We start from the raw sequence: 22735 nt of genomic DNA, 5'->3' as shown, positions 1-22735 counted from the left end.
GCACATCACAAACAAACTCACCTGGACCGTGAACACTGCATCACTGGTGAAGAGGGCACAGCAGCGCCTGTACTTCCTGCGGAGGATGAGGAGAGCCCACCTGCCCCCACCCACCCTCATCACATTCTACAGGGGCACCATAGAGAGCATCCTGACTAACTGTATCCCTGTGTGGTGTGGAGGCTGCAGTGCCTCGGACCGGGGTAGTGTGAGGAGGGTGATGAGGACAGCAGAGAAAATCATTGGGAATTCTCTCCCCTCCATTCAGGACATTGGCCAGAAGCGCTGCCTATCCCGAGCCAAGAACATCATTAGGGACCCCTCTCACCCCCATCATGGACTGTTCACTCTGCTAGCCTCTGGGAAGAGGTACTGCAGTGTGCGGTGCAGGACCACCAGGTTCTGCAATAGTTTTGTCCCCCTGGCCATTAGTCTGTTAAATGGTCAATCACACACATAGTAAGTCTACACTGCTGCTAATCTGTTTGTCTGTTTTGTTTTTTGCAGTACCAGGAGTTCTTTATACCTAGCCACTCCTTTGCACATCTGTTCTCATCTGCACTACCGTACTACAGTGTTATTGTTACTGTACAGTGACTTGTTTACCTGACTGCCCATTTTGCACATCTGGTTAGCTGCTCCTCTTGCACTCTTTGCACTATTGTATAATACTATACATAGCCATAATTATTTAGTATATTATGAGTACTTCAATACCCAAACTCAATACAACATTTTATTTATATCTGTACATTCAAGGAAACTGTGCGGGTCAGATTTATCGACATTTCGTTCTGTATACACGTGTACTAGAATGACAATAAATATCTGAATCTGAATCATAAGTTATATGGTTTCAGTCAGGCCTTTCAGAGCAGATTTATGTCTTAGTTATTATACCCATGTTTCTTGATGTATTGTGTGCAAGGAATATTTGTATATTTTGTTATGTGTTTTTCAATTGTTTTTATGTCGATTTAGTCTTGAATTTGATTTCAAAAGGCATTAAAAAGTCTAGAGAAGTTTTGAATTTAACTTGCCTTCAGCTGTAGGAACCCTGTTACAAGTAGCCTCTTACAGATTAATGACCAATTATGAGGTTTTTCATCTGTCCTGATAGAAATATTTCAAAATTGATGTGGTGTTATGAAAGGTAGGACAAGCTTAATAGCAATATTAAACTTATTTATTCAGATTCAAATAATCAATCAATGTGTTCAAATAATTATCAGCCACATTATTCGAAACAACACACACACTGACTTTGAAAATGTATTTGAAATGAGCATTCTGTTTTTTTTCAGGTTCACAACAAGTGGCACGCAGCATCCTACAGGCAGCCTCAATCCACTTAACCCCAGTGACATTGGAATTGGGGGGCAAGTGTCCATGCTTGATTTATGGAACAAGCTCTATTGCATCTCTTGCACGTCGTTTAGCATGGGCCAAATTCTTCAATGCAGGACAAAGTTGTGTTGCACCAGATTATGTTCTTTGCTCCAGGGACACACGTGATGCCCTTCTTCCAGCATTGCGTGAAACCTTGCATGACTTCTATGGCAAGAATCCTCAGATGTCTCTAGATCTGTGTCGTGTTGTGTCACAGCAGCACTGGATTCGTCTGGCCGAACTACTGAAGAAGTCCAGTGGAAAGGTTGTAGTGGGAGGAGAAAGTGACCAACAGGACAAATACATTGGTGAATTGATATAATTATTTAAATATAATTTGAATTTCAATAAATATTTGGTAATATTTCTGTTTTAAGGTAGGGAAACCTGCACAGTGACAAAACATGATTACAGTGCTTAGCAAAACGAAATAAGGACAATAGGTCAAAATGTTCTTGGTGGACAATACTTTTGCTAGGCACTGTAAACACACACCCCGTCTCTGTCCGCCATGCTTGTCATAAAATTTAATTTAACATTGGAAGTACTACAGCCAGGACATTTGGCTTTCATATATAGGATACCCAAAGGACAGCCAACTGACTGGATTAGTTTAAGCTTTGATCTGCAAATGAGGCAAACTCTGGTGTGAACAACACAACTCAGTAATGGCCCTTCGCATGCTAATGTTGAAAAAAAAGGAGGTTTTTGCGGGGCGTAACCAGCCCGTATTTTCGTAGTATTACTCTTGTTGTATTTTGTGGTATTTTTGTAGTATTTCTACAGTCTGATTTTTGTATCATATCTGTTGTATTTTTTATAGTATTACTTTACTTTCAGTTTGTAGTATTTCCATAGAATATTTTTTGTAGTATTTCTGTAGTATTTTTGTAGTATCACTCTACTTGTACTTTTGTAGTATTTTTTTCTTAATATTTCTGGGGCAGTATTTCTGTAGATTTTTTTGAAGTTATTACATACTAGTATCGTTCTATTTTTTTTCTTTTTTTTATTCTTATCAGAATGAAGACAAAATAATATACTAGGTCCCTGTTTTGAAGCATTAAATATGATATTTCGTTTTGCAGTAATTTAGTAGTAAATTTGTAGTATTTTTCTAGTATTTTTGCTAACTGACTCTTTATGCATCCTTCAAAAACCCTGCCTTGCCGAATTTTCAGAAGAATGGTGACAAGATGGGCGGTTGAGATGTTAGTTGTAAATAACAGCCATTTGGCTGTCCCCCCGCCATTCTGGAGGGTACAAAAATTCTGGGGACTTTAAGTGTTAAAAACATCATTTTTGTGCCGGGAAAAGACATAGACATTTTGTTTTCAATAGGAAACCTGTTTAAGCTCAGCTTATTTGTTTTTGACAATTTTGTAATGTCTGTGCATCATTTTTGTTCAAAGCGCCAACAGTGGTCTGTGTTGCTGAAGATGACACTCTCATGAAAGAGGAGATTTTTGGCCCTATTCTTCCCATTCTGACTATTGAGTCTCTGGAGGAAGCCATCAACTTTGTCAATCACAAGGAGAAGCCTTTGGCACTTTATATTTTCTCCAACCAAACTTCTGTAAGGAAATAAATCAGGGGTCGAGAACCTATGGCCCTTTTTTGAGTACTTATGGCTCGGAGATAAAAATAGGACTTTTGTTTATTATCTATATACTAATTTCTGCAGCCATAAAGCCCATGCTAAGCCTAGAATATTTCCAACTACTTAGTTATTTGCAGTATATATACAGGGATCAGAATTTTCCGCGGATCCGCGGATTTCCGCTGTTTTTGAACCCCAAAGGCATTCCGACTTTTTCATTTTTCTCTTGCGTAGCAAACAAATTCAAAATCCGACTGTCTCACTCTTTCCTTTATTGCTCTGGCGCACCCTGGCGGCCGTTAGAAAAATTGGCTGCATTGTCGCACAAGCTGCAGGGACTGAACTGCATTTGAACTTATCTTGCAGTATTTACAAAAAAATCAGTTATGTGGGCAAATTATTTTAATCTTCTAAAAATGTTACTTAAATGATAAATATAAGCATGGTTTTGGACAAGTAAATTGCCTAAAACCCAGGTTTTTTTTGGGGGGGGGGGGTGGCTCCGCCCTGGTTTATTCCTGGACGCTGGCTATTTCAGCTGAAAATGAAAATCTCCATTCTGATCCCTGTATATAGGACACAATTCAAACTACAGTTTACAGTAAGAGTGTCACACAACAGACCCCGGTGTGTTAGTGAATCGCTAAATAATCCTTTATATAAAAGGTCATTAAACAGATTATAGTCATTTTTGAGACACTATATGTAATGCCACAGAACAAACTAACACCAAACAAACCTTTTACCCAGAAGCTCTAGCAAAGCCCTTAGAGCAATTTCATAGGGTGACTGGTAGGAATGGGAAAAGCTATTCACAGGGCACACACACACTCTTTCTCCTTTGCCTAGCATTGTGTGCACTGAAGGTAAATGCGTAGGTATCCTTGTTTGTAGGATTTTGTGACATTTTCACAAAAGCACCTTGTTTTGAAACCATTATTTAGGACTAAAATGACACTCAAAATGAGCCTTAATACTGGAGGGAGACCAATTTTAAGCGATATGTTTATATTGAAATGAGACACAGGCTCTGGATTTTTTTATTAGTTCATAGATTTGATATTAAACATCACTCAGTGAAATAAAATGTGCTGAAGAATGAGTTTTTATCTGGACAGCGGGTTAGACAGTTTTATTGAATTTAGTCTTAAAATATATGGTGTGGTTCTCATGAAAAAAATCGAAATATTTTTGCTCTTATGGCTCTTTGGGTCAAAAAAGTTCCCGACCCCTGGAATAAATCGTCATAGTTTCATCGTGATTTAAGTACACTTACTTTGATGATCCTTTGTCTTTGAGGTTATAAACACTGTGTTGGAGAAAACCAATAGTGGAGGGTTCTGCTCAAATGATGGGATTGTCCACGTGACATTGCCAGGACTACCATTTGGAGGAGTAGGTAAGTATTGGGTATACTGTATCTATTTGTATTCAATATTTACTGTAGCTATCACAATCAAAACGTTTTGGTACCTGAGTATAAGTCTTTGATTATCTGCTGTTACCTGGGCCCATCCAATACTATGGAAATGTAAAGAGAAAGACAATCTATCACTTTCTATAGGCTATAGGTTTAGAGAAAAGAAAACTAAATATGAATAAAATTATGACTCACAACACGTGGTAAGCTTTCTCTCCTGGCTTTGATTTCTTTGATTTCCGGCAAAACTAACATAAAATACGACAGAAACAAAATGAAAATCGACATTTGATCAAAGCGGCGCTGCCACGAGCGGCTGCCTTTTCCAGCAGCTGCCCTATTGTTCTATTGTCTGCTCCTATTTTCGGTGTTTTTTCTTCCCGTTTTGACAACTACACTATGGATTACTCCTATCCTATGGACATGGGTTTTAGCGCACAAAAAATGTGTGTATTCAAGGAATTTCAACTCCTTGCCCTGAAGAATTCTCGTGCCGGCGTGATGAAGGGGCCTATCGTGGAGGAAGAGCCGGAGCTAGCGAAGCGGCTAGCGGCGTTATAAGTCTTCGGTACCATCCGTAATCATGGTAAATGCAAACTCACGACCAAATAAGATCATCGAGTGCTGGTGGAAAACATCGAAGCGCACAGGGAGCGCATTTGCTGTGTTTTGCGGAAACGTGGCTCATGTTTAGCATTCCGGACGCTAACGTGTAGCCACCCGGAGCTACCCGGAGCAATCCGGCTTCAACGCCGCTAAACAGAGACACGAAAGCTGGGGGGAATCGGAGAGGAGGCGGACTTGCCAACACGAGGTGGTGTATCCCTGGATTTTCACAAAGAAAAGTTTTCCATCTGCCACAGGGATGTCGAACTTTTGGACTGGCGTGACATCATCCACTCCGCGACAAGCACCCCTAGGGCATCATGTTCATCTGTTAATAAACAACGGGGTAGACTGCTGGAAGTGTGAATTTCCCTACGGGGATGAATAAAGTATCTATCTATCTATCTATCTATCTAAAATAAATCCAAACAGCTTGCCAACATCATTTTTGCCATTCCATGTATTCCGTTACTCCCCAATCCTGCACAAAATGTAGTAATTTGATTCATATTTAGCTTCTTTTGTCTTTTATTAGCAATTTTTGTTTTTGAAGTAATCCAAAAGTAATTGAAAGTAATCCAGTTAAAGTAACCCTATCCAACCCTGTGTATTTGAATATGTTGTGTTTTTTCAAATGTGCATATCGTAGTGCCCCTGCGTGTGTTCAAGAATGCACAAGTTGTTGCTAGAGTCAAAATTAATTTAATGAACAAAATGACAAGTGGTAAAGACATTCAAACAGGAGCTACTCTTAGCCGCAGGTCACGCTCATTCATGGTCAAAACAGACTGACCCACAGAGACGAACTTTCACCCAAGTCGACTCCCTCCTCTCCTACGTCACGCCTCCTTTAAAGGGTCGTACACAAACATAAAGACAAGTAACAATAGTAACAGACATTACACTGCCTTCCCCTTTATGAAGGCCTTTACCGCGATGGGTGAACAAAAAAAAAATTCTGTTAGCGCTTTGTTATTCGCCTCCGTCTCTTGAGGTCGGCCCTTGGGTGAGCCTACCTCCTCCACCCGCTCAAGAAACTTACACGGACCGTCCCAATAATTGTCCAATTTGGGGCAACGTCCCTTCTTTTGTTTGGGGGTGTAGACCCAGACCAGTACACCAATGTGGAAGTTCCGACCTTTGCGCTACTAAGGATTATCCTTAGGCGCCTTGAGTGACTCAACAACAACAACAACATCAGCAGGGCAGGTGTGCAGCTGGTGCAACTTTGCACGGCTGATTGATACACCATTAGCCCCAGTGGAATGTGCTGGTCCCAATCCTGCTGATGTTTTTCGGTAAGGATAGCAAGCTGCTGCTGCATGGTGCAGTTAAATCGTTCCACCAAGCCATCGCTCTGCGGATATAAGGGAGTAGTGCGTGTTTTCTGCATGTCCAAGCGTTCACAAAAACCTTGGACTCGAAATTTCTGCCTTGGTCACTGTGAAGAGTTTTTGCAGTCCCAAACCGGCTGAACATTCCCTCCAGTAGGGCACCCGCTACTGTCTCTGCCGCTTGGTTCGGCAGGGTGTAAGCCTCTCGCCATTTTGTAAAATAGTCCATAGCACAGAGCACATACCGGTTCCCTCTGTCCATCACAAGAAAAATACCCATGGTGTCCACAGCAACCCTCTTTATGGGTACACCAATCCCTTGCTGCTGAAGCGGTGCATGTGACTACTGGTCTTTAGGCCCCTTGTAGGCTGCACACTTATCGCACCTCCGGCAGAAGTCCTCAAGATCTTGTCGATGCTTGCCCCAGAAGACTACCTGGTGCAGCCGTCCGAGGGTTTTTTCACTGCCGAAGTGCCCAGAGCCAGCACCCCCATGGCATGCAAAGAGTCTCTCAGAGCTACATGCACCACCATCTGCCATCGTTCCTATTCGGTGGCTTTCGCACTGGTTGGAGATCGCGGTCCTCTTCCCGCTTGACAGCTCACTCATCGACGTTCACGGTATCCAGGATGCAGCATGAAGGTCTTCCCACAGCCTCCTCTCCACGCTGCTCCAACTCCCTGGAATCCCGGCGGTCACAGTAACGACAGCCATTCACAGCACATGGCCGCGTACATAGAGCGTCTGCGTTAGTGTGCTGAGCCCTGCTGGACCAAAGGCAGGTGTCAAGGGCATACCTTGACCGATCTACCGTTGGACGATGTGGATTAGAGTGTGGCACCACCTGCTGGTGGTGAGTATTTGGCGCTTCCCTTGGTGGACTTGTCACTTCTCGACTTGCCGTGTTGACGGTCGCTCTCTCAGCACCAGTGTCCATCAAAGATGTGCAGGAAATGTCCCCAATCTGCAAGCGAACAAGGGATGCCCCACGTCCGTCCAGCCCACCATTACCACATTCTTGTTCTGGACGTGCGGGCCCCCAATCAAAGCTTCTACATGTGCAGGTTGCGGTAAAGGGGAGGGGTCCGCGTAATCTGGTCTACACAGACCCTTTTTCGTTTCCCTGCTTTTTCATCATTTTGGGGCATCGGCGAAGCAGATCACCTGGTTGTCGACATCCCCAGCAGACAGCAGGGCTTGCTTTAAGGTCATCCACTTCCTCCTGTTGTGCTGTCCTGGTCTTAATTGCACACAGAAGCTCCTCCACCCATGCAGGTCTGTGCTCTTCCCGCTCCGCCACTGATGTCGCCGAAACAGAGTAAGCTGTTGTCTGTAACGCCGCCTTGGCTGCAATCTCCCTTTCCATGGCGAGATCAAGCGCCTCTCCGAATGCTGCCAGGTCAACGAACTGAATGTGCAGGCACAGCTCACACGGCCGGAGAGCTTCAATAAACTGATCCAGTCTCAGTTCATTTTGGACTCAGGCTGCGCCGACTCAGGCTCTCAATCTCACTTGCAAGGCAACGTGTTTCCCCTGGTTGTCGATCACGCTGTTTAAATTCAATGTGCAGCGAGTCTTTCAAATTGAATTGTCCACCTTTGCAAAGCCTCCACCAGTGCGTAGTAATCAAGTCTCTCCTCTTGGCTCAGCACCAGCAAGCAGGATGCAGCATCATCAGTCGGCAAAAAAGCCAATTGCACAGCCCTAGTCTTCTCTGACCAAAAAGCTGCCTCAGCAACCAACTCAAATTGCGCTCTCTAAGCTTCCCAACTCGCCTTCCCGGAAAACTTGGGGGATTTAACAGCAGGACACGTTAACTGCTGCGCGCCGTCGACGGGGTTTGTCTACTTCCAGACGAGTCGCGGTGAAATCTCGCGGAATCTTGTTAGTGGCGAGCTCGTCTTCACCCTGATTGATTTTCGCGGGCTCACATACACTTCGGTGATAAATAAGTGACTGTTCTCAGTGCAACTTGACGCAGGCATATCAATCACGCACTCATTGTGTTCCCCTAAGCAGTGTTATGTCAATACTAGAGGTTTTGTGGTTTTCCTTGCGCTCAGGTTTTGGATCAGGGGATGGTGTAATCAGTCTGTAGTCTGTAATAGTCTGTGCAGCCTTTTAAGACTCCTTGTGATTAAGGGCTATACAAAAAAATAAATAAATTGTCAGTAACTCATCCCTTAGTAACTTATGCCCCTTTTCCACCATACTAGATCCATATCTCAGAACCCTTTTGTAGGACCCGTGTACATACGCTGCCCTACTTACGAACGAGATAGGTTCCCGACAATCGTTCCTAAGTTGAATTTGTTTGTAAGTTGCTTCAGTGCTATATTTTCTATGTTTAAAGTTTGTATAAGTATGTTTAAGGCTTGCATAAGTAACCTGTATTGTTTTGCTCTAAAAAATAAAAATTCCATGAAATTATATGCTCTATAAAGATAAATAAAGTTAAATAAAGAGCCACAGGCCGGTAGCGGCAGAAAGAGGCACTACAGTAATGTCCTGTACTCGGAAAAAGGTGCACACAATACAAAATCTAAGTTAAAGCAATGTCCGTATATTTTTCGACATCCTGAAAAAAAACGTTAGTATCTACCGTTTATTGTAAGTCGAATAGTCGTAAGTAGGGGAGCGTATATACCCTCTTTCCCATCTCACTGCATGGCGTTGAAGAGATCAAATGGACAAGTCCCCAATGAGCCACCCCTGATTAGTTTCTGCCTCGGCTATTCTGGTGCCAAGCAGCTCCATCATCTGATTAGCCGCGTAGAGAAAATTGCTTTAATTTATATTTATTTGGTTCAGATTCTAATTTGGTGATTACCAATATGACCAGCAGGTATTGCTCACAGTTTCCCTCCGGAATTAATTCAAAATAGCCTCACACTATGTCGACAGTAGAATTCATCATAAATGAAGCAATACATATTTTGTTTTTAGCTTCAATTCATCGATTTTTTTTCAGTTCACTGATATGGATAATGATTGATTAGTCCAGAAAGAAAATAATATAGACACGCAAATAAATAATGCCCGTTGTCTGATTCTAACAAACTACGTTTCATTTAAATGACTTGGAAAATTGAATCAAACGAAAGAACACGGAACATTGTTTACAAGAAAACTCGCATTTCTAATTGACAAAGGAGAAATCATGTGGGGAAAAGGAAAGTTGAATAGAGATGGCAACGTTGTCTTTTTCTTGGAGAAACCCAGGATTCTTTATTGTTGTAACCTAATTTGAGAAATGTACCTGACCAAAACATACTAGACTCCACCGCTACCCATGAAATAACAAGCCAGCATATTGTCCATTTTATGCCCAAGTTACCTTGAGGTCACGTCTTGACCAGCGGCAGGAGGTATTTGGTGGCCTATGGTGATTTAAAAAAAATCACCCCGTGGGCTCTGCGCCTCACTGGGGGGGGTAGCCCATGGGTGAGAACCAGCGCTCCTCTTTCGTCCGGCAGTAAAAAAAAAAGAGACTGAGGTGTAGGTGCTTCCACCTTTTATCTTGGGCTTGAATCCACCCAAGTAGGGAAGATGGACTGGTGAGAACTAAGCCATAGATTTAGTTCAAATGAAAACTCGTCTGCATCAGTAATTTAATCAATACGAGTAACCCAACCAGTTAGAACAAAGAGTTTTTTTGAGAGGGTAGAGTGTGGCACTTGATTCTATAGACGGAATGCAAACTGGGAGAAGTCTCTGTCGCAGGGGGGCTTCTGTATTCAGTCAAACAATTTCTCTACATCCGACAAAAGGGGAGTTGGTTATAGCATTTTAAATTCTTTCGATAATTTGACGGTGTTACTATTGAGAGAGATAAAAATGATCCATTTAGTGTGTTCATGAGTCATGCATTCATTATGTTAACAGTCGTTTTTACTTCTCATCCCTTTAGGGGGCAGCGGCTGGGGTTCATACCATGGTCGCTGGGGCTTTGAGACATTTAGCTACCGACGGGCATGCATGTTGCGCGGCTGGGCTTTGGAAAAACTGAATGGTCTCCGCTACCCGCCCTACACAGAAAATAAACTGAGCTGGCTACGCTGGAGCACCTCATCTGATGCCTCGTGCGTACTCATGTGAGAACTGACATTCGAAAAGGCATTTGTGTCAATTAGGATTGCATCATTTGCTCTTCAATATCTTGTTTCAGTATAATTCTAAGCACGTTACGGTCACAATGTTTAACTTAGGCATACTTCAATTTTTCAATGGATACAATTATCTCTTAGACCACAAGTGTCAGACACAGGGGCCGGATCAGGCCCACCAAGGGTTTTAATCCAGCCTGTGAGGAAACACCAAGAGAAGCGCAAGAGAAAAAATGAGCTGTGCATTGAAATATGTACGCTTGATGAAGACAGGATTTTCTTTCTTTTTCTTTTCCCTTTCTTCCTCTACCTCTTTCACTCCTTTTCCCTTTCTTTTTCTCTTTCCTTCACTTTGTTTCTCCTTTCTCTCTTTCTCACTCTCTCCTTTTTTCTCTTTCTCCTTCTCTCCTTTTTTCTCTTTCTCCTTTTTCTTCTTTCTTTCTCTTTCCTTTATTTATTTTTCAGTCTCTTGCTCTCTCTTGTTGTTTCTCTTGCTCCCTCTCATGTTTTCTCTCTCTATTGTTCTTTTGCTCATTCTCTCTTGTTACCTTTCTTATTTTATCTTCCCTCTTGTTCCCTCTCTTTCTTTCTTTCTTTCTCTATCTCTTTATCTCTCCCTATTTCTTGTTTTCTCTCTCTTCCACTCAGTTTCTCCTTTCCCTGTCTCTTTTCACTTTATTTTTTACTCTCTCCCCTATCTCATTTTCACTGCCTGTTGCGCTCTCTCTCTCTCTCTCTCTTTCTCTTTCTCTTTCTCTTTCTCTGTCCCTCTATTCGCTCTCTCATTCAATTTCTCTTTTTCTCTCTCTCTTATTCTGTCTTTAATCTACTAGCCCCATGGTAGTTTTTTTTCTACCATGTGGCCCCCAATCGTGAATGAGTTTGACACCTGTGTTCTAGACCTTGGTGAAAATGTTGCTTTTTCTTTAAATTTATGAACAAACATTAAACATTCCTATAATACAGAATCTTTGCATTATTCCTGTCCTTGACATCCAATTTGACCTTACATCAGCCATCTCAAACTCAATTTACCTTGGGGCCACCAGATCTAGGATCTCGGTGAGGGTGGGCCAAATCAGGATTTCCAGAAAAAAAGGCTCTGATAAAAACAATCCACTGTTCTTAATAGAATAGAATAGAATAGAAATAATAAATGTCCACTTTGCAATTTACTACACGTAATAACATGAACAATGTTATCAAACAAATCAAACAATCAAAAATAAAAAAAATCCATATTTTGTGTGGGCTGCACTTACATAAAAGAGACAGCGTGTATTATTTGACCACAATATTTCGCTGTATTGTGTAATGAACAACAACAAGCGCTACAACGCGCAAGGAAGAATATAAACTACAAAAGTGACCAAAACGCACTTTTTCCTTCTCATTTTTTTTTTGCCTGGCCTTTTGAGAAGGAAAGGCAAAAAGGGGTGGTGGGGTGTAATGTTGGCTAAAAAATGAAAAATAAAGAATGAAGAAGAAAGAAAAATTAGAGGAAAAAAGGACTAATAAAAAAGAAAAAAAAGTGTTGGGGAAAAAAACAAAAATACACAAAAAAGGTACAAAAGAAGAAAAATGAAAAGGAAAGTGAGAGAAGAAAGAAAAAAAGGAAAAAAAGAATTACAAAAATCAAAATACTGTCCCTATAAGAACAGAAGAATGTTTTTTTAGAGCTGTTTTTGTGGAAAACTCTATATGGCCCAACCTCACTCGGATCCTAGCTTAAGCGGCTCCAACTCAATTGACTTTGAGAACCCACGTTTATATTAATATGAGAAAATGATTAGTCTTAATGAGACAAAGATAAGAGAATAATCTTTGGTCTGTGCAGCCCTTTGAGAGTCCTTGTTATAAAGGGCTATCCAAATAAACATGACTTGATCTGACTGAACAAAAGAGAAAGAAAAAAAGGCAGAAAGATAGAAAAAAAAAGTAAGAGAGAAGGAAGGAGATAGTGAAAAGGGAAGGGAGAAAGAAAGAAGAAATGAGAAGATAAAAAGAAAGAGAATAAAGAAAGATAAAAGTGGGAAGTGGGGTTAGGTTGACTCAGTTAACCACATGAAAATCATGGTGAGGTATTTTCAGAACAGGTCCACGGGCTCAAGGTTGGAGACCACTTTCCTAAAACATTCACCAGGTGCTACGTCCTCACTTGTGTTCAGGCTATTATGTGCCAATTGCTTGTTTTTTAATGATATTTTCCAAAGGTAATTAAAAGTTGTCGTTTAAAAAAAAAAAAAAGTTAAAGTATTGACTCATTGATATCCCCAATAAAAGTGTTGTGGAGCAGTTGTCTCAAACTCGAGGCCCTCAAGATAATTGTTTAAAGTTAGAGGGTCAGTGTGTATTATCTGACCACTAGATGTTGCAGTTTTCAGTATTGCAACTGAAAACCAAATGATAAAAATCACTTGTGAGTACAAAAACTCCAAGTTATCCAAAAGCACACTTTTTCTTCTATTTTGTTGCCTGGTGTTTTTTTTGGGTATGGAAACTCAAAGCAGCAAACTGGCATACAACTTTGCACACGAGGTTTATTTGATGTAAAATAGATAGAAATTTCTCAACCTAGGATTATTTAAAAAAATGTGCATCCATACGACGGTTCCTGTATCTTTGCAATTTAAAAAAATAAATAATATATAAATTATATGTAGATGTCAAGTCATTTTTATTTGTATAGCCCTTAATCACAAAGAGTCTCAAAGGGCTGCACAGGTTATTGCAAACCAGACTATTATTACAGACTATTATTACACCATCCCCTGGTTTAAAACCTACATGAGGGCAAGGAAACCTCAAAAAAACGTCAACATGAGGAAAATGAAGAAACCTTGAAAAGAGACCGCACATGTGGTAATCCCCCTTCCAGAATGACCAGGCTGCAATGGATGTTGCAATAACAAATAATACACATATATTGTCAACAAAAAATAAAGGTTATTCATATGCTATAGAGTAGAAGTGTGTTTTAAGCCTAGATTTAAACATTTCCACTGAGGTTGCAGATCGGATCTCAGGAGGAAGAGCATTCCACAGCACCGGGGCCCGGATGGAGAACGCTCTCGAACCTGCAGAAATCCTCTTGGCTCTTGGGATCACCAGTAGACCAGCGCTTTCAGAACGAAGGCTCTGGACCGGAACATAGGGGGAAATCAAATCTGAAAGATATGAGGGAGGAAGTCAATGCATGATTTTGTATAATACCAAGAGAACCTTAGATGTGTATATATATATAAGTGTGAAGTAAGTAAGTGTGAAGCACATTGTAAAGCACTTTGGGAAGTCTTCATTGACTTGAAAAGCGCTATATAAATGCACACCATTTACCATATATATACAGTGGAACCTCGGTTATTAACCATAATCCGTTCCAGAACCCTGTTCGAAAACCGATTTGTTCGATCACCGAAAATTGTTTTTCCCATTAAAAGTAATGTAATATCGTTTTTACCTTCTTCGGAGGCATAATTAGGGGTTAAAACACTCACTCACTCACCGATATTAAAAACGAAAGCAAAAAGGAGTGCGCGCTCACGTGACAACAGTTCTTCACGAGGGGTGGGGGCAATCTACACCCGTACGCCGCTCAGCATCGCACCCTAGCGTACCAGCGTTCGAACTCCGATTTTTTGAACGAAAAGCGAAGCAAGAATTTCTCGAAATTTTTGGTCGAGAACCGATTTGTTCGAACTGAGAGGCGTTCGAAAACCGAGGTTCCACTGTGTATATATATATATATATATACATATATATATATATACATATATTTATTAATTAAATCTTTTTACCACTACGAATCACTGAATAATACACAGTGTCCCTTTAGGGCACCCTAGCCGGTTATGGATTGATTACTTTATTTATTTCATTTTATTTTAGTTCTTAATGTTTCTTTTTTTAAAATGTTTGGATCTTATTTTATGTTGGGAATTTAAAAAGTGATATTTTAAAACAGTGAAATGTTTTTTTGTTATGTAAAAAACTTCAAATTTGGCCCAACCTCACCGACCCCCGGCGGCTCCTAAGTGAATTGAGCTTGACACCCGTGGTGTGAGAAAGGGTGGACAAACTTTTGGAGTCGAGAGACCCATTGGGCTAAAAAAATATTGGCCTGAGGCCTGGAAATGGAGACCTTTCCAATTTTTTTTTCATTTGATTTATGAATGAATATAAATGCAGAGATCTGCACAATACCAGAGTGGCTAATAGGGTAGAACGGGAGATTTCTCGAAGGGCCGGCTCATGTCAAGGTAGGGTTTGGGCTGGCTGCGTGAGAAAAATAATTTGAACTTGTATCTGTCTCATGCACTAAACTTACTCATGCATTCATTCTTTTATCAGCTATTTGGCCACATTCAGCTCAGTGCAACAGATGACATGAGTCTTACCATCTAGGGTAAATCTCCCCTCACAAAGTTGGGGTGGACCATAACTACCCTTCTTTTCTGTAGCATTAAAATGAACACAGATCAGCGTGAATATATGAGAGTCAGGTACGATGGAGCGGAGAAAGGTGCTAGGTAGAGACTAAAAAGCCAGGAAAAGAAAAAGAAACGCGTTAAAACAAGGACTGCTGTCAATCTTTTCACTCATTCAGGGTATCCTGAAAGGCGCGTCAAAATACAATGTATTATTATTCTTCTAGAAAAAATGAGCTGCACTTTTAAATGTGTTCACTTGATGTTGCCAAAGCCAGGCCCCACCTGAAAAGCCAGTGAGGCTGGATTTGTTTCTCTTTCTCTTTTTAACCCCTTTCTTTTTTTCTTCTCTCCCCCGGGCCTCAAGTTTGAGACGCCTGCTTTAAAAGGACTGCTGGGACAGCACACTGCATCAGGTAGTTGCCATGGTTACCCTGATTTTTAATTCCATCATGGTTACCAGATCTACCCTGCTCACTACTGCTACTTCATGTTTGGTTTTTGTTTGACTTATAGTTTGAATGAATCATTTTCATTTTTATACCACTTGTTCCTGCCACAAATGTGGAAGTGGACCTCAGTGTATGGAAGCCGAAATGGAGGCAGGTGTGCATAACAAAGGATGGTATTTATTGACAGATCAGGAGCAACATACAAAAATAAACCAGGTCTCAGAACAACTACCAAAGTTTCTAAACCAGAAATAAAAAACAAACCTGACATGATATCAGAAGACCAGATGAAACTGGCAAATGCAAAGACCCGATGCAGTGTGCTGTCCAAGCTGTCAACATAACTTCTTAGGATAATTAGGGACAGGTTTGTGGGGATTGGGTTCAGGTGTGTCCAGTTCCAAACCTGGTTGGTGCCCATTGAGGGAAAGTGGTGTACCAGATCCTGACAGTTGAGTCGTTACTTTTTCCCTGTGTTTTGTCATAAAAAACGTGTACTTTTTTGTAGACGCAGTAAACTCAACATACAAAGTAAAAACTCAACTTTAACTCAACTAAACCAAAGTTAACTCAACTCACCCAAAGTAAAGTACCGGTAAACTGAACTCAACATGGTGTAAAGTAAACTCAACTAATGTAGAAGTATACTCAACTCAACTTAACCAACCCGGTGAGTGGAGCAATAACTAGAAGCATGGCAAAACTCTTGATTTACAAGCAACGTAGTTTTAGTTCAAACGTAGAATGCAAACGTCACTGACACATCTCAACATGTAGCCTTTAAGTCTCGTACGGGTGCTTGAAATTCTTGAAAATACCTGAATTCTAATGTTTTCTTGTCAAGGTCAGGCAAAGGCTTGAATTTTGTGTAAAGTGCTTAAGAATGCTTGACATATTTTTATTGTCGTGTTTCCTGGCAGTCTGACTCGAAAGACCACGCTTTTAAATGAAGAGTTTTAAAAAAAAGTGTATAAAAATACAACGGTGTCCTTCAAATTGAGTAGTCATGTGAAGCAATACTGCCGCCTACTGTCTCATTCAAGACTCCTCATAGGAAATTGGTTTCTTCTTATAGAAGCGGCTCTTTCAATTGGGACAGTCAGTGTAAGCCAATTTTCGACATTTTGACACCATTTTGAAGGCCTACAGAAAATTTTGTTTTTAAGCTATATAGGCATTGGACACATCAAAAGAAAAACTTGAACCCCCATCTCTCATTAGGAAAAAAGAATGCTTCTAGCTTCGTTCATTGTGTAGTAAACAGTTGAATAATGCTAAGTTTCTTGAAAATAATTGCTCCCAAGAAAACTGAGAAAAAGCAGCTTTTGTGAAACCGCCAACATCCAAACAATGCTTTCCATAAACACAAGCACTTTTCTTGCAAATAACATGTTATTGCAAAAACACTAAACTTGAAAGACAACTTAACTCTGTTGCTGTGACGTGATCATACGATTTCAATCTCTCCTTTGTTAAAATCAAACTTTATATTTAGACTAACCCTTTAACTGTAAAATGTCATTACACCAAAAAGCTAAGAAAACTAAGCGTGTTTTTTTAGGTTTTGGATCAGAAAAAGATGGATGGAAGGCCATATTTCGAAATGCCAATTATTTAAAATAGTTCATCATCAAGACTATGGTATCATTTTAAAGTTAATTTCTTATACTTGGATACAAAAAAAACCCTGTTTGGCATTTCCCATACTGTAACCCATTTTATGTAGATCAGGTCACATATTTAAAACTGGGTTATTGAGTCTCAGATGCATAAACTCAGTTGGCTGAGCGACTAACACCTTAGCATGCCTAGCATCATCTTACAGGGCAAATTCACATTAATCTATGGAAACTATGGAACCTAGGGACAACATACACTAAACCTCACTGCAATGTTTGCTTAAGTCACAAATTGCTAGATGTTGTACCAAACTGAATCAAACCCAGCCATAACTCTGTCATCAGAATATAGATGTGGGGGAAAATTGAGGCAAAAATCAATTCGCCCTAATTAAATATTGTATGGAGAAAGTACTCATGTATAGCAGACATCTTTCATGAGGTAAATATGCAAAACGGGAGTGAAGCATCTGCTGTTTGGCTCGCAACAATCTGCCTGTCATGTAAGCTTGGACAATCTATTAACTGCTTCTAGAAAGTCCAAAGAGCTTTTGCATGCCGACAGCCTGCCGTCACTTATTCAGCAGCCAGGAGACCCGGGGAGAGCGTTTACCAGCCAATGTTTCAGTTAATAATGGAGGGATGTGCAAAATCTTGTTAATCTGCATACACATTAATTAAACTCCTGGAGAATGATTAAACCTGGTGTCCCCCAAAAGTGCCTGCTCTTTTCATGGGAGGTAGCCCCCATTGACAATATGAGTAACCCCACGGAAAAGTTCCCAAAAAGCTAATCAGTAGTGGGTTACAACTAGGCCTGGGCAATTAAACGATAATGATAATTATCTTCATATTATACCATATCATAACAGTCAATAATTTGAATAGACGAAACTTTATTTTGAACATGAGAAAAACAAAACAAAGCAACACGTCAAAATAACAAAAACAATGTAAATGTAACATGTCCGAAAAGGAATAGGAAGAAGCATATATTTATTTCACTTCACAAATATACATTTTTACATAGGATAATATTACAAGACACTAGGGAAATAATGATAGTTAATAAAAATAATAAACCATATTTCTTCTTCCATATGCGGCTCAATACAAAAAAGTAGAAAAAAAAAATCCTCTAATGCCATAAAAACTTCATTTCCAGACTGACAATCAGGAGAAGAAGAAAGTGTTAAGGACCAGACAATCATTTGGCAGGAATAGCACTAGTGTCACAGGGGCACACACGGAGTGAAAGTAAAGGGGCTACAACACTGTAAAAATGAACAATACAAGACAAAGCTGGCATACCCACTCAAAACATGCCGACAAAACATAGACAGGAGAGACCCCTCAGCTTCACTTTTTTGTAATCATCTTGGATACTTCATCTGACAAAAAACAGCTGTGATATGCACTGCAAACTTTGCCCACCAATATGGGCTATATGACAAACCTATTCCACCGTCACCCTCTTGAAAACGCTGAAAAAATAACAATTCAGCCCCAAATGAGTGCTAGCGGACATTCAACAAGCACCGGGCCCCACCAAAAAAACTTTCCACGAATGAGCCAACTAGCAAGGCGCTACTGTAATTCATTAATGTAATGATGAAGTTAACTTAAGACAGTATCATACAACACAGTTGTCATGTCATACTCCACAGGATGTGCCGCATCCAACTTTGTCATTCTGACAGTAGGGTAATATAGATACATACAGCATGTGTTACCAGGGTTCCTGTGGGTCCTTAAATAGTCTTAAATGGCATTGAATTCATTATTCTAAAAAGGCCTGAATGGGCATGTAAATGTCTTTAATTCAGTTTTCGAAAGTCCTAAAAATGTGAACACATTTATAAGATTTATATTTGTTCGAACTAAAAATAATTCAGATAATTCTGAATCTCGATAGGTAATGATAAATTTGAATCCTGTGAACAACAAAGACAAGCAGGCCAGTTAGGGATTCAGTCTTTTTGCCTGATGGAGGTATGTTAAGCTCTTGTAGTCAGTGACCTCTGCCCCACAAGCTAGTGTCCACTTCTGAAGTTCAATATTAGGATGAAGAAGATTGGAAAGATTAGTAAATGCCTTCCTTCAGTCTGGCAAATGCTGTTTTGGCCCCGGCAGACCACTAGTATGGTAACTTTGTTAAGGTAAGTTTAGTCAGTTATGCGGCTTTCTGACTTTAATCATGAATGACTCTCCAATAGGCATTGGCAAAGCCCAGGAACTTTGGCAATTATTTGAGGGTGAACGGCGGAGTCTTGGCAGGATTAGCCTGGATTCATCCCTTCTTGACTAGGAACTCCATCCATCCATCCATCCATTGTCTTCCACTTATCCGAGGTCGGGTCGCGGGGGCAGCAGTGTTAAAAGGGAAGCCCAGACGTCCCTATCCCCAGCCACTTCCTCCAGCTCATCCGACGGGACCCCGAGGCGTTCCCAAGCCAGCCGAGAGACATAGTCTCTCCAACGTGTCCTGGGCCGTCCCCGGGGCCTCCTGCCGGTGGGACATGCCCGGAACACCTCCCGAGGAAGGCGTCCAGGAGGCATCCTTATTAGATGGCCGAGCCACCTCAACTGGCTCCTCTCAACGCGGAGGAGCAGTGGCTCTACTCCGAGTCCCTCCCGGATGACTGAGCTTCTCACCCTATCTCTAAGGGAGAACCCAGCCACCCTGCGGAGGAAACTCATTTCGGCCGCTTGTATCCGGGATCGAGTTCTTTCGGTCATGACCCAAAGTTCATGACCATAGGTGAGGGTAGGAACGTAGATCGACCGGTAGATCGAGAGCTTTGCCTTTCGGCTCAGCTCCCTCTTCACCACGACAGACCGGTACAGGGTCCGAATGACGGCAGACGCTGCACCGACCCGTCTGTCGATCTCCCGTTCCATCCTACCCTCACTCGTGAACAAGACCCCAAGATACTTGAACTCCTCCACTTGGGGCAAGACCTCCTCCCCGACACGGAGGGAGCATACCACCCTTTTCCGACTGAGAACCATGGCCTCGGACTTGGAGGTGCTGATCCCCATCCCGGCCGCTTCACACTCGGTTGCGAATCGCTCCAGCGAGAGCTGAAGATCACGGGCTGAGGAAGCCAACAACACCACATCATCTGCAAAAAGCAGTGACGCAATGCTGAGGCCCCCAAACCGGACTCCACCCCCGCCAAGGCTGCGCCTAGAAATTCTGTCCATAAAAGTTATGAACAGAATCGGTGACAAAGGGCAGCCCTGGCGGAGCCCAACCCTCACCGGGAACGAATCCGACTTACTGCCGGCAATGCGGACCAGACTCTGGCACCGGGCATACAGGGACCGCACAGCACGGATAAGACTGTGCGGTACCCCATACTCCCGAAGCACCCCCCACAGGGCCTCCCGAGGAACACGGTCGAATGCCTTCTCCAAGTCCACAAAACACATGTAGACCGGACAGGCAAACTCCCATGCACCCTCAAAGACCCTGAAGAGTGTATAGAGCTGGTCCAGTGTTCCACGGCCAGGACGAAAACCACACTGTTCCTCCTGAATCCGAGATTCGACTTCCTGGCGGACCCTCCTCTCCAGTACCCCTGAATAGACCTTACCAGGGAGGCTGAGAAGTGTGATTCCCCTGTAGTTGGAACACACTCTCCGGTCCCCCTTCTTAAAGACGGGAACCACCACCCCAGTCTGCCAGTCCAGAGGCACTGTCCCCGATGTCCACGCGATGTTGCAGAGGCGCGTCAACCATGACACGCCCACAACATCCAGAGCCTTAATGAAGTCTGGGCGGATCTCATCGACCCCCGGGGCCCTGCCACCGAGGAGTTTTTTGACAACCTCGGTGACTTCAACCCCAGTGATACGAGAGCCCAACCCAGAGTCCTCAGGCTCTGCTTCCCCAGAGGAAGACGTGCCGGTGGAATTGAGGAGGTCTTCGAAGTACTCCGCCCACCGATTTACAACGTCCCGGGTCGAGGTCAGCAGCGCCCCATCGGCACTATACACAGTGTCGATGGCACACCGCTTCCTCCCCCTAAGACGTCGGATGGTGGACCAGAATTTCCTCGAAGCCGTTCGGAAGTCGGCTTCCATGGCCTTTCCAAACTCCTCCCACGCCCGAGTTTTTGCCTCGGCAACCGCCAAAGCCGCATTCCGCTTGGCCAGCCGATACCTGCCAGCTGCTTCCAGAGTCCCACAGGCTAGGAAGGCCCGATAAGACTCCTTCTTCAGCTTGACGGCATCCCTCACCGCCGGTGACCACCAACGGGTCTGAGGGTTGCCGCCGCGGCAGGCACCGACTACCTTGCGGCCACAGCTCCGATCAGCCGCCTCGACAATGGAGGCGCGGAACATAGTCCACTCAGACTCAATGTCCCCCGCCTCCCTCGGGACATGGGCGAAGTTCTGCCGGAGGTGTGAATTGAAACTTCTTCTAACAGGAGATTCTGCCAGCTTTTCCCAACAGACCCTCACAACACGCTTGGGTCTGCCGGGTCGGGCCGGCATCTTCCCCCACCATCGAAGCCAACTCACCACCAGGTGGTGATCAGTTGACAGCTCCGCCCCTCTCTTCACCCGAGTGTCCAGAACATGCGGCCGCAGGTCTGATGAAACGATGACAAAGTCGATCATCGAACTACGGCCTAGGGTGTCCTGGTGCCAAGTGCACATATGGACACCCTTATGTCTGAACATGGTGTTCATTATGGACAGACCGTGACGAGCACAGAAGTCCAATAACGAAACACCACTCGGGTTAAGGTCAGGGGGGCCGTTCTTCCCAATCACGCCCCTCCAGGTCTCACTGTCATTGCCCACGTGAGCGTTGAAGTCTCCCAGCAGTACGAGGGAGTCCCCAGGGGGCGCGCTCTCAAGTACACCCTCTAAGGACCCCAAGAAGGGTGGGTACTCCGAACTGCTATTTGGTGCATAAGCACAAACAACAGTCAGGACCCGTCCCCCCACCCGAAGGCGGAGGGAGGCTACCCTCTCGTCTACCGGGGTGAACCCCAACGTACAGGCGCCGAGCCGTGGAGCAATTAATATGCCCACACCGGCTCTGCGCCTCTCACCACGGGCAACTCCAGAGTGGAAGAGAGTCCAACCCCTCTCGAGAGGACTGGTACCAGAGCCCAAGCCGTGCGTAGAGGTGAGTCCGACTATATCTAGTCGGAATTTCTCAACCTCACGCACCAACTCGGGCTCCTTCCCTGCCAGAGAGGTGACGTTCCATGTCCCAAAAGCCAGTTTCTGTAGCCGGGGATCGTCGCGCCAGGGACCCCTCCCTTGGCTGCTACCCAGCTCTCTGCGCACCCGACCCCTTTGGCCCCTCCTACAGGTGGTGAGCCCATGGGAAGAGGGTCCCACGTCGTCCCTTCGGGCTGTGCCCGGCCGGCCCCCGTGGGTAAGGGTCCGGCCACCAGGCGTTCGCCAGCGGACCCCACCTCCAGGCCTGGCTCCAGAAGGGGGCCCCGGTAACCCGCGTCCGGGCGAGGGAAATCGAGGACCAAAGTTTTCTCTCATCATTAGGGGTCTTCTGATCTGCGTTTTGTCTGGCCACTCACCTAGGACCTGTTTGCCATGGGTGACCCTACCAGGGGCTTAAAGCCCCCGACAACATAGCTCCTAGGATCATTGGGACACACAAACTCCTCCACCACGATAAGGTAGCAGATCAAGGAGGAGACTAGGAACTCCCAAAAAACTAAATCAACTCAACTTAGAATTCACATGTCTTGGCTTTTACAAATAGCCCATTCTCTGACAGGTATTGCAACACCATT

At 43.2% G+C, this 22735-nt stretch overlaps 1 protein-coding gene across 5 annotated transcripts in view; it reads left to right on the top strand.

The window, feature by feature from the left end:
- aldh3b1 (aldehyde dehydrogenase 3 family, member B1) overlaps positions 1 to 11425 on the top strand; it is a 67860-nt gene extending 56435 nt beyond the window's left edge. For all 5 annotated transcript variants that reach the window (XM_088334936.1, XM_088334908.1, XM_088334918.1 and 2 more), the window contains 4 exons: positions 1305 to 1697; positions 2802 to 2965; positions 4289 to 4388; positions 10262 to 11425. In XM_088334936.1, the coding sequence (XP_088191062.1) occupies positions 1305 to 1697; positions 2802 to 2965; positions 4289 to 4388; positions 10262 to 10449 (845 nt within the window). In that variant the 3' untranslated portion in view covers positions 10450 to 11425. The remainder of the gene's footprint in view (positions 1 to 1304; positions 1698 to 2801; positions 2966 to 4288; positions 4389 to 10261) is intronic.
- The last annotated feature ends 11310 nt before the right edge of the window (positions 11426 to 22735 follow it).

Source organism: Urocampus carinirostris, chromosome 1 (assembly GCF_059441175.1).
Source record: "Urocampus carinirostris isolate Australia breed hairy pipefish chromosome 1, RoL_Ucar_1.0, whole genome shotgun sequence".
Classification (NCBI taxonomy): Eukaryota; Metazoa; Chordata; class Actinopteri; order Syngnathiformes; family Syngnathidae; genus Urocampus; species Urocampus carinirostris.
This window is presented reverse-complemented; position numbering and strand designations above follow the sequence as displayed.